General features: G+C 44.6%; 1 protein-coding gene across 2 annotated transcripts in view; it reads left to right on the top strand.

The window, feature by feature from the left end:
• The window catches only part of LOC144149195 (uncharacterized), an 85956-nt gene extending 80608 nt beyond the window's left edge, over positions 1 to 5348 (top strand). Inside the window, exons 1-4 of one of the 2 annotated variants that reach the window (XM_077680728.1) lie at positions 1898 to 2045; positions 3886 to 3908; positions 4601 to 4639; positions 4954 to 5348. In XM_077680728.1, the coding sequence (XP_077536854.1) occupies positions 2006 to 2045; positions 3886 to 3908; positions 4601 to 4639; positions 4954 to 5172 (321 nt within the window). In that variant the 5' untranslated portion in view covers positions 1898 to 2005 and the 3' untranslated portion in view covers positions 5173 to 5348. Of the gene's footprint in view, positions 1 to 1897; positions 2046 to 3885; positions 3909 to 4600; positions 4640 to 4953 lie in introns of those variants that run through there. The other variant, XM_077680733.1, reaches the window with a different exon arrangement.
• The last annotated feature ends 10069 nt before the right edge of the window (positions 5349 to 15417 follow it).

The following is a 15417-nucleotide window of genomic DNA, read 5'->3' as shown; positions in this document are numbered from 1 at the left end:
TGGGTTCGGATCCCACCCGGCGGGCATTTTTTCACCACTTTCTTTCTGACTCAAAAAATTTTTCATCTATTTCTATGATTTACCGCGTTCCCCCCTTTGCTTTCCGTGTTTTTCTTGACTGCCAACCCTTATTCTCTCTCTCTCTCTCTCTCTCTCTCTCTCTCTCTCTCTCTCTCTCTCTCTCTCTCTCTCTCTCTCTCTCTGTGTGTGTGTGTGTAAATAGTGAGGGCTGACTGCGACAGGCAGCTGCCTCAACCATAGGGCCAAACTAGTCTGAGGAATGATTTCCGTCACAAGCGAGCGTTTCTCTGCATCGCCGGTGAATGCCCATAATCATGTAATTGGGTCAGGCAATTTCTTTATTTTGTGCATCATCATCATCATCATCATCATCATCATCATCATCATCATCATCATCAGTTGTGTGATTTGAAGTTGTGCTGCCCAATCGCTCGACTAAAATGCTGCCCTCCCCTCGCGAATCTTCGCCGTTTAGTTTATATTTAAATATGTGTGAGAAAGGAGGGGCTCGTTCAATGAACACAGAAATAAATGACAGCAGTCGAAAATGCCAAGAAAAGCAGAGGGGAAGGAATTCTTCCTTTTTTTTGGGGGGGGGGGGTTCAAGTATGTTTAATTTTTTTAAATGAAAGAAAGACAGTCGAGAAAAACATGCTCTCCGTGTGGGACCAAAACCCACGGCTCAAACCCAGGTCATGGGTTCTGGTTCCACCCGGGCCCAGGGTGGTATGTTTTTCTACAAGTTAGTTCTTTCATTTCAAAAATTAAACGTACTTAACGTACGTTTAACGTATCTCTGAAAATATGAAAAACGGTGCGCTTTTCATACAAAATTAACGGAGTAGCTGCCACCATGTTTTAATTTTTAATTGGGCTAAAGTAATCAAGAGTGCTTATCCGATGGGGCCATAACATCCTTGAAAATAAGGTCCCCATTTCAAAGTTCTAGATCGCATGTGAATATATCCAGCATAGTTGCTCGTGGGAGGCTACCTCGTGGGCTGCTCTTTTTTGTACCATTATAGAACAGGCTCTGACCTGCAAAATTCCCGGAACTGCGTGACTCGGCCATGTTTCCTATGTTATATCAAGGTGGAAATTGTTAACCATGTTTCCGATGTTATGTTAAGGTGGCAATTGTTAAATGGCGTTAAACCATGTTTATTCCTTCGTTTTCTTCTTACCATGATAGGTAGTGGCCCACACCGAGGTGCCAGGGACACATGATTGCTTTTTTTTTTCTCTTGCGCGTGAGGGTATCTGTAGCAATTTCATCCATTTTTATGTGGTAAACTTATTGAGGCAAAGCAGAACGCCTTCTCCCGAACCGGTAAACGCCGCGATGAGTAACTACCTACCGTTTTTTTTTTATCTTTCAATCATTTGGATAGATGACCGCACGGAACATTGGCCAGCTTCTGCGAAGTTTTCTGTAGGATGTCAATGTTATTGCATGGATTCACAAAAAACCTGCGAAAAAGGAAGCTGGCGAGATACCAGGCCATTTGGTGACGTGTGGGCGGAGTACGTTTGATGAAGAGCTTTGAATTTTGTAGTTTTCATCGCTTTCATCGCCGCTGGAGCAGGAACTACCGGGATCTTCAATGACCCGAGCGATGACAGCGGTGAGGAGGGGTAGCGCCAGCGGGGGAAGCCCCGACAGCTGGCGCGTTGCCCTGGAGGAAAGCGATCGACCCTTGCGGAGTTGTCGGCCGCCCTTCGCTGAGGCCATGGCATTGCTCAGGCTGGCGGCAAGTTTCCTTTTCTTCCAGATGTGAACCTCAAGTTTCACGAGCGGTACCGCGAAGAGAGAGTGTGACTGCCAGGACGTCAGAAAGTCAAGACGAAAAATAAGTGCGTGTCCGCTTATTGCATCCAAACAGATAGGGTATAAAATCCCGAGCAAGAGCCATTCACCACCACTCAGGCAAAAAGCAGCTACGCTCAGTTTTACGTTGCCAGCCTCGTCGCTTCCATCGAAAATATGCGTCTCCAGTATTTTGCAATTCTTCTGGCGGTGATAGGTAAGACCATCTGGTAGACCTCCTTTTTTGCTCATAAAGGGCTCCAATTCAGCTTTTGTGATACTTTGCGTTCCTTCAGTGTGCCGCGTACTTGGTGATGGCGGTTGTGCTTACAAAGCTGTTTCGCGAAAACCGCGCGCTTTTAATTACGCCGAGCCAAGATGCACCTAATGCGGGCGAAGTTTTTTTTTCTTCATATATTAAGCACTTGTTTATACGGGGTATAATATTATGATATGATTTGCAAATTTCCAGCCTTATGATGAATTTGATGTGCTGTATGCATTAAGGTCTTTTTTTTTTCTAATGTAGATAAAATTACAGAAGTAAAAGAAGTTTTTTTCTACCCGTGATTCCCTATAGGCAGCTCTTATAAGCGTTTCATGAATGTTTCCTCAACAAGGCAAAATAATAGTATACCTGTTTTTTTTTTTCATTTCTATTTTGAAAGCGGCGAGACGTAAAAGCGCTCACATGCTCTCAAAAACTCCTTTAGGCCTTTCTGACACAATGACGTCTCATGCAGAGGGCTCAGTCAAGGCTGCTGACGCTGTATACGCAGCCATAATGATGTAAATGAAAAGTTTGTTAGCCGTGCTGCTACCTCACTGAAAGAACGATATTTTCCCCTGTACCGGCCAGGGTGGCTCAGTGGCTAAGACGTTACGATGCATGCGCACAAGGGCGAGCTTGGATTCTCGGCAGCGGGGGCTGTGTGCGCGTTAAACAGCTCCACGGCGCCTAACCTAAACTGGCCATGACGACAATACACAACTTTGCTCCATTTGAAAGAGCTAGCCTTAGGGCAAGTTCCTCAGCCTCATTACAGCTATGGAAGACGTTTCTTTAACAAAAAACATGCAAGAAATATTGATAACTTGGAAATTTCGTACTACGGTGATGTTGTTTGCGTAGAAGTTACCCGCGATGTGCAAGCACTGACAAGTGTGTGTTAAGTTCCCGTTAGCTTCGAGCGATGCGATCGAACGGAACTAGAGGCCCCGCTACAATCGCCCACTCACGCTTCTTTGCGGTGGCTTAGATCGGCGGTCGCCAATCGCACGATCAAGGTTCTGTGACGTCACAGATAAATCGCCGGAAAGTGGCCGGGCAGTCACCACTGCTTCATACGTTTTCTTTACCTTCTCGGTTATTTATTTTAGGTTTGCGATAAAATTGGTGTCGTGGTTATTGGGGCAAAGCAGTCTTATTAATTAACCAAATTTGTATTTTGTCTTAATGACCCTTTTAGTGTATAGCTCTCTGTTTTGGGGCACCTGAAAGCGGTGGTGTAGAGTCCGCGCACAAAACTTCAATTGGAATTTTGATGTTTTTGTGCAGTGCTACGCCGCAGCGCGTGTCCCATTTCTAAGCCAAATCGCATACTACTAGGCCCTGTCCTTTACCGAATTCGCCGAATTTGGATTACGGATTTGGGTGCCATACGGGGACGCAGACCCGGGGACATGATATATCGTTCAGTTACAAAGAATCCGGTTTTAGTTTAATAAGGTACTCAGTCCATTCATTGCCACAAGTGGCCGAAAGGTGTTGTTTACGGCAATTCCTGGCATATCAGAAAATTACCGCAGTTAGTTTGGCGCTTAGCATTTTATGTGATGCCTACTGAGTACCATTGGTACACAGTACGCAGGCATGGGCATTGCCCATCCTTGAGCATCGTCCACCGCCGACAAAAAAAATAAAAACCAGGATACTTCGCATGCATTGTTGATTATTTCAGTGAGCTCTACGTTTTCTATTGGAAGCTTCAATGGGAGCCTCCTTCCCTGAAATGAATTTTGAACTAACCATGTGTTTTTTCTTTCCTTTCCCAAAGCTGTCAGCCTGGTTGCGGCGCAAGTGAGTAGACTTTATCCTATTTAAGACTCGTTTTTTACTGCAGCTAGCCATCACCGTCATACAGCTAGCTCATACAACTATAACCATTAATCCGGCCTTCTTTCTGTGTTTCGCAATATTTAGCGTGGCAACAGCAGAAAGCCGCTTAAGTGCCTTCGTTTATCTCTGTTTTTAAGAATAACTGTGGTTTGGGCTTGTTGTTATAGGTTCATGCTGGGTACAGTGCAAAAGACACCTATGCTGTTTCGGTGTAGGTGGCTTTATCGCTTCGTCCCGTGGTCTTTCTTGTCCAAGTTGTCTTTAGCGATGTACCCATCATGGACCTATACCAAGAAGCCCTACTCGCGGTTCTTCTTAATGTCATTTCTAGTACAAAGGGCATTTCTCTGTATGCAGTAGTTTGATCGTTGTTCCCCGTGATCTTGCCATATGGTAGATTGAAGGCGTACATGATGTGACGACGGTCGTTTTGATTGTATGTATATATGTATGTGTGTTCATGATTAAACTTTTCAGTTGCTAGTAGCGCTTCGTCTCTGTTTTTAGTTTGATAAATTTCAAAAGCTTCGAGAACGTAATAACACCTAACAATTCAGCAGCTCAGGTATACCCACCCCTGTAATCTGAAAGAAAAATGTTAATCATCAGCTAAATGACCAGCCATGTAACCAAAAATTGTTTCTCCCACCCAGAGACGTCCAAACTTCGACTTCAAGCCTGAATCTCCTCGTGTAAGTGTTTATTATTTGTTTCTCATAGTAAAGAGGCTCCTAATACACTATTTTTACTCTTTAAGTATTTCCGCTTGGAAAATAAGCAATGATTTTTCGTAGCAGGAAACCAAGCAATTGGCACGCAGCGTGTTGATGGATGCTTGTATTATTTTAGTCGGACTTCAGTCTTTCCTCCTTCTCTTTTCGAATGCGCTTACGCCCTGTACCTGAGTTAAAGTTTTCCACGTCACGTGCAGGCCGCAACTCTGCCGCTACACGTGCGCTGAAGTATTGATCATCTTCTTCTTCTCTCTACGCTTTTACCACTACAGCATCGTCTAGGCGTGTTCGGGTCGGCGTCCGGCAACAGCGGTCGCAACTTCAACGCCAACGTGGGCGTTCGTGGCGAGTACGACTTGCACCGTTCGAAGAACGGTGGCAGGGTCACTGGATACGCTGAAGGGTCACAGAGCTTCGGCCGCTTCAACGGCCAGTCTTACCGGGGGAAGCCACAGGGTGAGGTCGGAGTACGCGCCGTCATCCCCTTCTGAAATCGCCCGGCTCCTTCGACCGTTCCAGTGGATGCCCTTCCCTAGCTAGACTCAAATCGCTCGGACACTTGCCTTCACACTGCCGCAGGAGGAAGACTGGACGACCTTCAAGACCGACGACAGATATTTTGCACATATTTCTTGTGGATCTCCAATAAAGGAAGGATAACATAAAATTTCGTTCATTCAGTGCACGATATTAGTTCATGAAGGTATGCAGATAGTCCGGAGACCCTCTTCGGGGGAAAAAATCGCCACAGCTCCATACCGAATAAAGAACACAGAATCGCACTACAAGCAGTCCGTCATGACTCTCGGACTGCTAATTGAAGATTATCAGTTAATACAATCGATACAGGTAATTTGAAACAAGCCCGGACAAACAAAATATGAGGATTGTAGTGCTCCCACTTTCAGCGTCAGCGGTCACGACACCTAGCGCAACCTACTAGATACAGCCACGTTTGCCCCTGGGACCCGCTCCACTGCTACTTGTTGCGGGGCATGCGGTCGATCGCAAAGGGGGGACGGGGGTTGGGGCAAGTTGCGTCACTACTGAACGAAGCTGATGCACTCTAATTGGACACATGTTTACGTCGGTATTGCCCCACTGTCTCCAACGGCCGGTGCAGGCTCTCACGGCATAAACCTGGAGCTTTCTCCTCTTCAAGTCCCATGACAATTAAGATTTAGCTTCTTAATGGACCCCGCGTCGATAAAGATGCTGACGAGAATAATGAAGGGCCATGAAGTTTTACGCTTTTCTTGCGTCGACAAAGACAACGATGAGTGATCGTGGGGATTAACTGATCACAGGCGGCACGAAGACTCGGAACTTAACAACAACCGCTGCCGCTGTCAAGCCTAGCGTAGTGGAAGCGGACGGGGACGCATAGACGACCGATGATAGTTGCAAGGCGCCTGTTTCTGATGCTAAAGAAAAATAATAGCGATCAGGTATCGTTGAGAATTGGAATTCACCGTTTCGAAGAGACGGTTTTAATAGGAATATAAAGTTACAACGTTCTTCATAGCTCTCCAAAGAAATTTTTTGCGCGTATATAAGGTTCGTTTCGGTCCAATAGATAGCTTGAACTGACGTTACTGTAGCTGCCATATTGCTGCATCACTGCAAAGGCTCTGAACTTACCTAGGGCACTTCTCCCGAGCAAATGGTAGAAATTTGAGAAGTCACCAAAAAGGATACCAGTGACGTCATGTGCAAGCCATGTAACGTACGTTACTAGAGCAATAATTTGGTATGGTTTAGGACAGTAACCTGGGCTTACGAAGTTGTGCTGCATAGCCTAAAAGAACGGCAGCGCCGTAGCTTACTAACAAAATGGTCTCGTCAGACACGAACAAGATCAATTTTTTAGGCTGTCGCTTTAGGGAAGTGCGTCAGAGTTTTGACGCTACCTACGCCGAATAGCTATTTCGTGCATAATGGTAGCGGAAAGGTAGATCCGTCCCTCCCGCACGCACAATGCTAATTCGGGATGAACAGCGACGAATAAAACAATGTTCGTACCCCTGTGTCACGCTGCTAATTTTCTAAATGAAGCCATGCACCAACTGGCAGAAAAGGACATCTTAAAGGGACACTCAAGTGATATGTAAACATTGCGGGATTACTAGCGCAAATTGTAGCCCGGAGTCCCCAGGCCAAGTTTCGACCACTCTGGGCGCGTTTACGCGATTTTATATAGTAAAAAAATTAATTCGAAAATGCTGTCCTCCTCTCTTTACGCTCGCCCATTTTCTGTGGCGTTTTCGTGTGACGTCAGGAGGTGCCGAGCTCGCAATTGGCTGCGCTACTGCACGGCTCCCCGGCCTTCAGACAGAGTCAGTCGGCCCAGCGTTTCGTCCGCCGGCCGCCGACGGGTCGTCGCAATTCGTTCGCTCAGTTGAAACGATCCAGGACACGTTTGTGAATGGAAGAATGTGCCTTTCTTTACTTGGTTAGTTTGTACACTGTATCTAGCTCCAAGTCAAGGTCGCTTCACACAAGCGCTGCACAAGCGCACATGCGGCGCTTCGCTGACTGGTACGCCAGTAGGAAAATATAAGGCCTCTTGAAGGCGGGAGAAGAGTCAGCGAAGTCAATATAGGTACTAAGGAAATCAAATCAACTGATATTGTTACCGTACAGCGTAAAACTAGGGTGCGGGAAGCACTTTTTTGCGCTGGGCGAACAACCACAGCGGTCAGCAGCACGACTACGCATCTGCGAACGCTTTTCCGTCTACCAAATGCAATTGCTAGACGTGAGCTATTGTGGAAACTCGGGGTACGCTTACTGCACGAGCGCAATACAACAAATAGTCACCTAAGCTGCTTGAAATGCCCAAACTAAATAAAAGTGTAAACGTGTTGTACAATATATACCTTATATTACCAAGGTCGGCTGAGCCGGTCTCGTGGCCTAGTGGTCTGGGGCGCTAGGTGTGTTGTCGCAAGTGTTTTGCAAGTCACGAGTTCGAGTCCCCGCGGGTACGTGTTTTTTTTTTGTAAGTTAACTTTTTCGTTTTCTGCCGATGTTTTCTACATTGAGTTCACCTTTTTTTTTGGGCCGCAACGTTCATGGCTCCACGAACTAGTTCACAGAACGCGCGCAGGCTGGCACTGGCGCGCTAGCGAGTTCTCGTTGGCGTGCTGTTGCCATAAGCACCGACTGCTTGCGGGCAGTGGGCACAGGCCAGAATGAACAGACCCTTGGCCTGGTGCGAACACGCTTTTTACGGTACAGGCATGAGTGAGGCAAGCTCCAAATATGGGGGGAAAAGCGCATGACATTTGGGCGTCTGCGGGTACGCGGAGGGCGTCCATGCACTGCGTAGGCCTCGGCTAGTGAATGCTACGATTCCAAGCCGTCCTGGGAGGCTTATCTTTATGCATTTCCACAGCTGACAACATGGCAGAAGCGCGGTACGATGATTACTGCGTTATTGAGAATGCCCATCCAACAACGCCACCAGTTGTGTTTTACAGAACCGAAACCGAAACCGAAACTTGTTTGGTTGCTCACCTTGGGCATCGTCCAATCACGGTGCCCGCTCCTCCTAACGTCACAGCTTTAGTTGGTGCGGCCGCCGCAAACCGCGCATGGTAGTTTTTCTTCTTTCGCGCTTTGTAAAATAATTACCGATTTGTCAACCGGATAAACGATGAAAAGTGTGCTAATTTGAACCAGTCTACGCAGTCCAAGCAAAAACGGGAGCTTGACAAATTCACTTCAGTGTCCCTTTAAAGGTGTTTGTTTACTGCCAGTCTTGATGTATGTATGTATGTATGTATGTATGTATGTATGTATGTATGTATGTATGTATGTATGTATGTATGTATGTATGTAGGTATGTATGTATGTATTATCAGTGCAAATATAATATGTTTTTCGTTGTTTCTGTTGTTTGTTGTTTCCGTTTACAAGCTCGATAATAACTTTGTCTATGCAATTGTCTTGGTATAGCATAGTTATAATGGGTCCACTTGATGACGTTACACCTTGAGATGTATCCACTACTCGGATGAAATGCGCATTGAACTTCTAGCTGTCCCAACAGTGCTAGACTCGCATATTGTGCTAGCATTTTTGGTCACCAATCACATCACCCCACCGATGGCTGTCAACATTCACAAGAATGTTAAATCCTAATGGCGCGTAATTGGCCGGTGCCATTTTTTACCGCCAATGGACCACTTGCACCATAAAAAAATCGACGGCAGATGAAGCGCCGCAATATGATTAACTGTTTTCGTGCAATGTTGAAATGCTGAGAGAGACTGGACAGATAGGCGTGGACTCGTTTAGTTAGTATTAGTTTGGCGTTTAAATATTATAGTTAGGCAGTGGTCACCAGATACCTGTACGGTACATCATATATAGACAAACTAAATCAATTGCAACATAAGGGACTGAATTTATAATTTTTTTCTATGTCTAGAAACTGAATTTAAACGATCGCAGTAGAGAAACTTTCAGATGAAATTGTTCATGGCGACGAGACCGCTCCCCAGCTGCTACACTGAGAAATTTTAGTTTTATGCTATTGCTTCAGATATTGTTTTTCGATTCTCTGTCTAAGATGACCTTTTCGCTCGTGTTGATTATGCACGTGTCAGAAGATAACATAATCTGAAGTGGTGGGAACAGTTGGCAATAACAGAAGCCACTGCTCACGCAAGGGGATGGGCAAAACCACGTCTTATCTCCGGGCCCAAAAAAAACACCTTTTGCCGGCCTTTCCGTTTCGTACTTGGCATCGGAAAGGGCCAAAAATATTTTGCTGCTTTATTTTTCGCACGCGCTGTTTATCTAACGGCCACGGCTTGTTATCACAAATCTGTCTAGCGGGATCGTTTGAAAGAGATTTCCAGCAGTGCGGGACGAATGTTTGCTCAATGAAATGGTCCCGGGCTATTTACTGCTGTCATGAAGCACTTGCTGTGTTTAGGTTCCTTTATTTCTTCTTAACCTCTTTTCATATCATTGTGCAACGCGCCACTAATTTCCATTCGTACTCCCATTCGCTGACGAACTTTCCTAAAACGAAGTAGAGGGGAAGTTTGACATTTCAGTTCAATTTTTTTCCTGAGGTTGCGTCGTCCTTGGGAAAGTCCCGATAAGGCTCACGGTAATGCCAAAAAAGGAGTGCAGCCGGTGTGTAAATTTGTCGATGCCCCTTACGTCTGGAAGCATATCGTACCGTTCCTTCCTTAATTAGGCCTTCACAATTTCAAACTTTTTTCGGGCTAGGTTTAGAAAAAAATCCTACCAATAAAGGTGTTGAATGTTCGAAATCAGCAATCAATACCACCAAATTTCAGGCAGTGCACTAGAGGAGGAGTCGCAAGAAAAGTGCTGTATTTTAAAAGTAAACTGCTTGTACAGTGTACCATTCCATCTTTTGTTTTGCCTGTCAATTCTTCGTTCAAATGTGAAACCTTCATAGGAACGACGTTTGCCGCAAGGAAATAGAACATTTCGTATTTGTTGGAGGGCAGTCTGCGTAAAACGGCCATAAGTCAAAATACAGCCCAAACCCAGGGGTGTATAAGACCCCAGTCCGAGCAGCCCCCGAATTTTGGCGTTTGACGCAGTCTCATGCCGCACATGTGCACACAACCACAAAGACACGCCGCCCACGAGCTCGACGCAACACCCGAAAGGCGCAGGGCTCGTTCAAAGCCCGCAATGAACAGGCTTGAGGCCACCGGGCCGTGGTGCGGAAATACGCCAGGCGCTGGAGCGACGGGCCCGTGCCTTGTAGAGGCCATCGAGGCCCAGCCGGCTGTTGCCGGATAATGTAACGGCTGCTGGCGAAAGTAGCGTCCGCACAGGGCCGGCTAGTGTTGCAAAGCTTGGGCCCGGGTGCGCCCCGAATGAGCCCCGAAGTACAGCAAACTTCGGCGTGCCCGCGGAGGCGGCAGTGTGAAGCAGCAGGAAGCCATGCTGCGCGGGGAATCGCGAAGAAGCCCCCGGACGAGTCGCCGGAGTGCCCAAGTTTGCAGGCCTTGTGGATTTCGATAGCCACCTTGGAGCTGCCGGCACATATGCATATGTGCAGGCAGCTCCAAGGTAGACCAGGCGTAGACGTTGCGGCCGCCGGGTGATTTCGTTCGCAACAGGAGACGCGATGTGGTGTGGTTGCAGGGGCTGATGAAAACAGCACTGTGGCCAAGCCAGGAGAGTGCGCTCCGAAAAGGAAAAAAAAAATACAAAGCACGAAATACCTGCCGCTGCTCCAAATCGGATGTTCAAACCAGGCTTCAACAAGATGCTAACCCTGGTGCCGCGAAAAGCTGAAGAAATGTAAACAGACATTTGGTTTTACTTCAATTAAAATATGGAACGAGCTCTCTTATACGGTTAGAACACAAGCACGCCCATCAACGTTTAAACGTTCCCTTCGATCATTTTTGACGAACCATCATATAGGCTTTTGATGTGCACATCCACATTTCGCCTGGTGTAGTCACTTTTAAATTTTTATAGCCCTACCTTTTGCATTTATACAACTGTTATGTACGTATATGGATTGACTGCAGTCATTATTGGGTCATTTATCAGATGCTTTATTTTGTTGAAATATTTCTAAGTGTTATTTGCAATGCTGTGTGTTTCATTTGTTCAATATGTTCCTTATTTATTGCTGAAATATGCAATCTTAGCAATTCACTATTTACGCGTAGTCTCGTTACTGTTTATTCTTTGTATAACATAGGTAATAAACAAATTAGGTATCATTCCTGCTAGCAGTTGCAATTAAGCTATTTCTGTGTATGCTATCAATAACAAGGGGTCCCACTATGTTATTACTCTGGGACCCCTTTCTGTATTGACTATATATTAGTGATGTACCCTTCGGTAACAACAATAAAGTTTATTCTATTCTTTTCTAAAGGTGTCTGGCAAGTTTCGTTTGTCGTTTTACCTTCATCGTTTTCCAGCCTTTTAATTGCTTTTCTCCTTTCCTTTGGCATATCGAGTACATGCGTAGGTTTGCAATAAATTGAAATTTAGCAATCCTGCCGCCTCTGCCTTGTCCTTCCTCGTGCCTGCGCTTGTATTCATTGTGATTACCATGTTCGAACCAATATGCCCAACCCTTCTTCCTTCTGAGATAAATGAGGGTGGGCTCATTCACCCCTATCCCAGCGACGTGCGATCCCGAAGTGCCACCCTACATGTCAGCAGCCAGCCAGTCGAAAGGCAAAAAAAAAAAAAAAACGCTCCGAATTCTTCAAAACATGGAGAGGGTAGTTACTAACGGTTTCACAGCGCGTAACGGTGGGAGTGCGGAAGTTGACCCGCATGTCCGTTTCGCTTTCCTCTGCGGCTTGGCTGATTCCTCTTCACCCCCTTCAAATCCTCACGTCCCGCAACGGAGGGGTTGGAGTCTCCGACGTGTTCTGCACAGCCTATTCATCTGCCCTGTAGACGAATGAGCTGATACAGCAGTGGTGACGATTTCGTCCCCATTCAGTGCGGGCCCGACAACTCAATGCGGGTCGACAGGCAGCCGAGGCGGTCGTTGACGCGTCTCTCAAAAATTGCTGCCTGAGGACAGGGTCATCTACTTCGTAGTTCACCGGTTCACCTCCCAACCGGTCGTACTGTCTTGCGTCCAGCGCGCGCTTTTGCCAGGCTATACAGCGAGCGAAAGAGAAGGCATCACTTATTCTGTAGCGCAGTTGCCCTACGTCATGGTCCTGATGTATTAAAGGGTCCATGAATACAGAATACAAGTTTCATTCCTTAAAAAGACTGCTTTCTCCTGATAATGATGATACCAATTTTTTCGCGTACATGTAATAAATAATCGGGATATTAAAGAAAACATATGACGCAGTGAGAACCCCCGTTACTTTTCGGCAATTTCCCTGTGACGTCACAGCAGCACCTTGTTTGTGTTGTTGATCATTCTAAGCCACCGCTACGAAATAAGACTGGGTTATTCTCGTGGGTCGTCTATTTCTGTTTAATTGTATCACTGTAATGCGAATGGGCAGCTAACGTGCTGATAACTATGTCTTACTGCTGGCCCGTACTACGTCTCTCCTGTTCATTTTGCGTCCCTGTAGCGCGAAATTTTAGATGTCGAATATTTTATTTGTATTTTTGGTGAAAATAAAACGGGAGGACTTTTCAAAGGCTAGCTATTTTAAATTGAACGAAGGTGTTTTTTTTTCGTCATGGCCCTTTAACGTGATTGATTAATGCCATCCCTAGCAACCCCTGAGCAACTCTTGATGAGGCCTACAATTTTTTGTTAATATACTCATGCAAAGGAGCATAATTTTTTTTGGTTATCAAGTTTGCTGACTGTTGGTTTTTGGTTGCGGCCCGTATTTCTTCCCAAAGCTCTTGCCATGGCACATTTGGTGCAGTAAGCGAATAATTTGAAATACGATACTTTATACACTACCGCTTCATTGATGTCAGTAATGCTTCGAATGGAAGAAAATTGTAGCAGGCATGGTGTGTATAAGGACCGAGTTTGTAACAGCTGAACAACACTGTACACAGCAATGTGAAATGCTGAGGTGAGGTGTTGGCTAGGTGCTAAAGAACAACATAAAACCATTGCTCCAGTCGAGATTGTCTCATCAAAATAACCCTCGGGGCTATTTTAACGCGAAATTAAATTAAATTAGCTGCGTAAAAAGTCGTATTCAAGACTTCGCGAGGCCGAATTACCCTAATCACTGAATTCGCAACAACCACCGGTTCCTTCCGCTTCAAACAGACCATGGAAGAAATTGGTCGGGATAGCTTATCAGATCGACAAAATTTGGGAAAACACGAAATTATTTAAAAACCGTTTGATTGCCTGGTATTTGGCGTAAAAGCATTAATTTTTGTAGTGGGATTGTACTGTGAAACTGTTTACTTTTTTACGAAACAGGTCCAGTGTAATTTCTGACAGTTCTACTGGAAAAGAAAGTTTTAATCCTGAACGAGCTCTCAGCTACAAACTCACTTGAAGCCATCTCCCAATTTTGTATCTCTCTCATATCCTCTGATTGGTTTCACTGCACGTTTTAAAACAACAATACAACCCTCCTGCATTAGGTTTCGGTATTGCTGCAAGGCATATCGTGTATGCATTTTAGCATGTTTGCGGGTGTATCTAATTGACACCTAAATTCGCTTTCATGTAAATATTCTCTTGTTCAATAAAACGTGTTTTTTACTTTGTTATTTGCAATGCTATTACAGGCAGCGTTGAGCAGTAATAGACTCGTCGCAGTATACCTTCCTTTGATGTTAGTGCCGACATTCTAAAGCAATCCCGCGGTTTATCTTCCACACAATGCACTCGGGTAACGAATGCGGGCCTCCAACAAAGCAAATTTTGTGAATGCCAGCCAGGTGCATACAATTTTATGGGAAAATGTGGTCTGTGCCCAGGCGCTACGAACGTCATGCTTGTATTGCGTGATGCCACTTCGCAGACTGAACTTTTGAGTTAAGTCATATAGGTTAAGCATTGTCATTTGCCGAAATTCATTATTGGTTACATCGATTGCTCAAGCGAGTGCAGTGCGAGGAACCTGAACCACATGATCGTCTTCGAGTCTATGATGTTCTGCTGTAAGCTTTTTTCTTTTTGTGGAGGTTGTTCGAGACTGGAGTGGTTAAACAACACTCCCCGGGTACTGAATAACAGCAGTGCGCTGAGCAGAAACCTTCCCAAGTAAGTAAATGAAAAATAAATTTATTTGACAGTACTGCAGGCCAAAAATTTCGACCAAGCAGGAGTGGGTACAACGTAGAATGCACGACACTATTCACATAAAGAAGGTCCCACATTGACAAGAATGAATAAATGTCTGTCCCCAAAATTTAATGAGAGAAATGTTTTTCTAACTCAGTGACGAAATTGGAACGAAGAAATAATTGTGCAGGAAGTGAATTCCAATCTTGAATTGTTTCAGGAAAGAAACTGTACTTGTAGCTATTTGTTTTTGCGAAGGTTGGAGCTAATGAATGTTGGTGATTGTGACGAGTCCTCCCCGTTGTGAGAGGTTTTACACAATCGGGTAGCTTTAATTTAAATTTTTCTGAGAGACATTTGTGTAAGAATACAATACGACTAATTGTTCGGCGAGTTTCCAAGGTCTGAATTTGATTATCCTGCATTAACTGAGTAGGTGAGTCCTGCCTTTTGTACTTGCCAAGTATAAATTTCACGGCTTTGCGGTTCACTAGGTCTAGTTGAGTTTTATCTTTTTTCGTATTTGGGTCCCATATTACCGCTGTATATTCTATGTTACTCCTTACAAAAGTATTATAAGCTAGAATCTTAGCTTATAATACTTATAATTATATACTTATACTACATATATATATATATATATATATATAGTAAAAAATGGGTATAGCTTCTAACAAAACTGTTTATTGGTCGACGTTTCGATCGGATGCCGGTCTTTCAAGATCGGCATCCGATCGAAACGTCGACCAATAAACAGTTGTGTTAGAAGCTATACCCATTTTTTACTATTTGCTACGGCAACCAAAGACAGCCCTTCTCGTAATCAATGTGTGTGTGTATATATATATATATATATATATATATATATATATATATATATATATATATATATATATATATATATATATATATATATATATATATATATATATATATATATATATATATATATATATATATATATATATATACATATATATATATATATACGTAGCTTATAAGGCCGCGGGGCGCTTCTGAGTTT

The sequence above is a fragment of the Haemaphysalis longicornis genome, unplaced genomic scaffold (genome assembly GCF_048455015.1).
Source record: "Haemaphysalis longicornis isolate Haplotype H1 unplaced genomic scaffold, Haemaphysalis longicornis Haplotype H1 scaffold_1, whole genome shotgun sequence".
NCBI classification, from domain to species: Eukaryota; Metazoa; Arthropoda; class Arachnida; order Ixodida; family Ixodidae; genus Haemaphysalis; species Haemaphysalis longicornis.
This window is presented reverse-complemented; position numbering and strand designations above follow the sequence as displayed.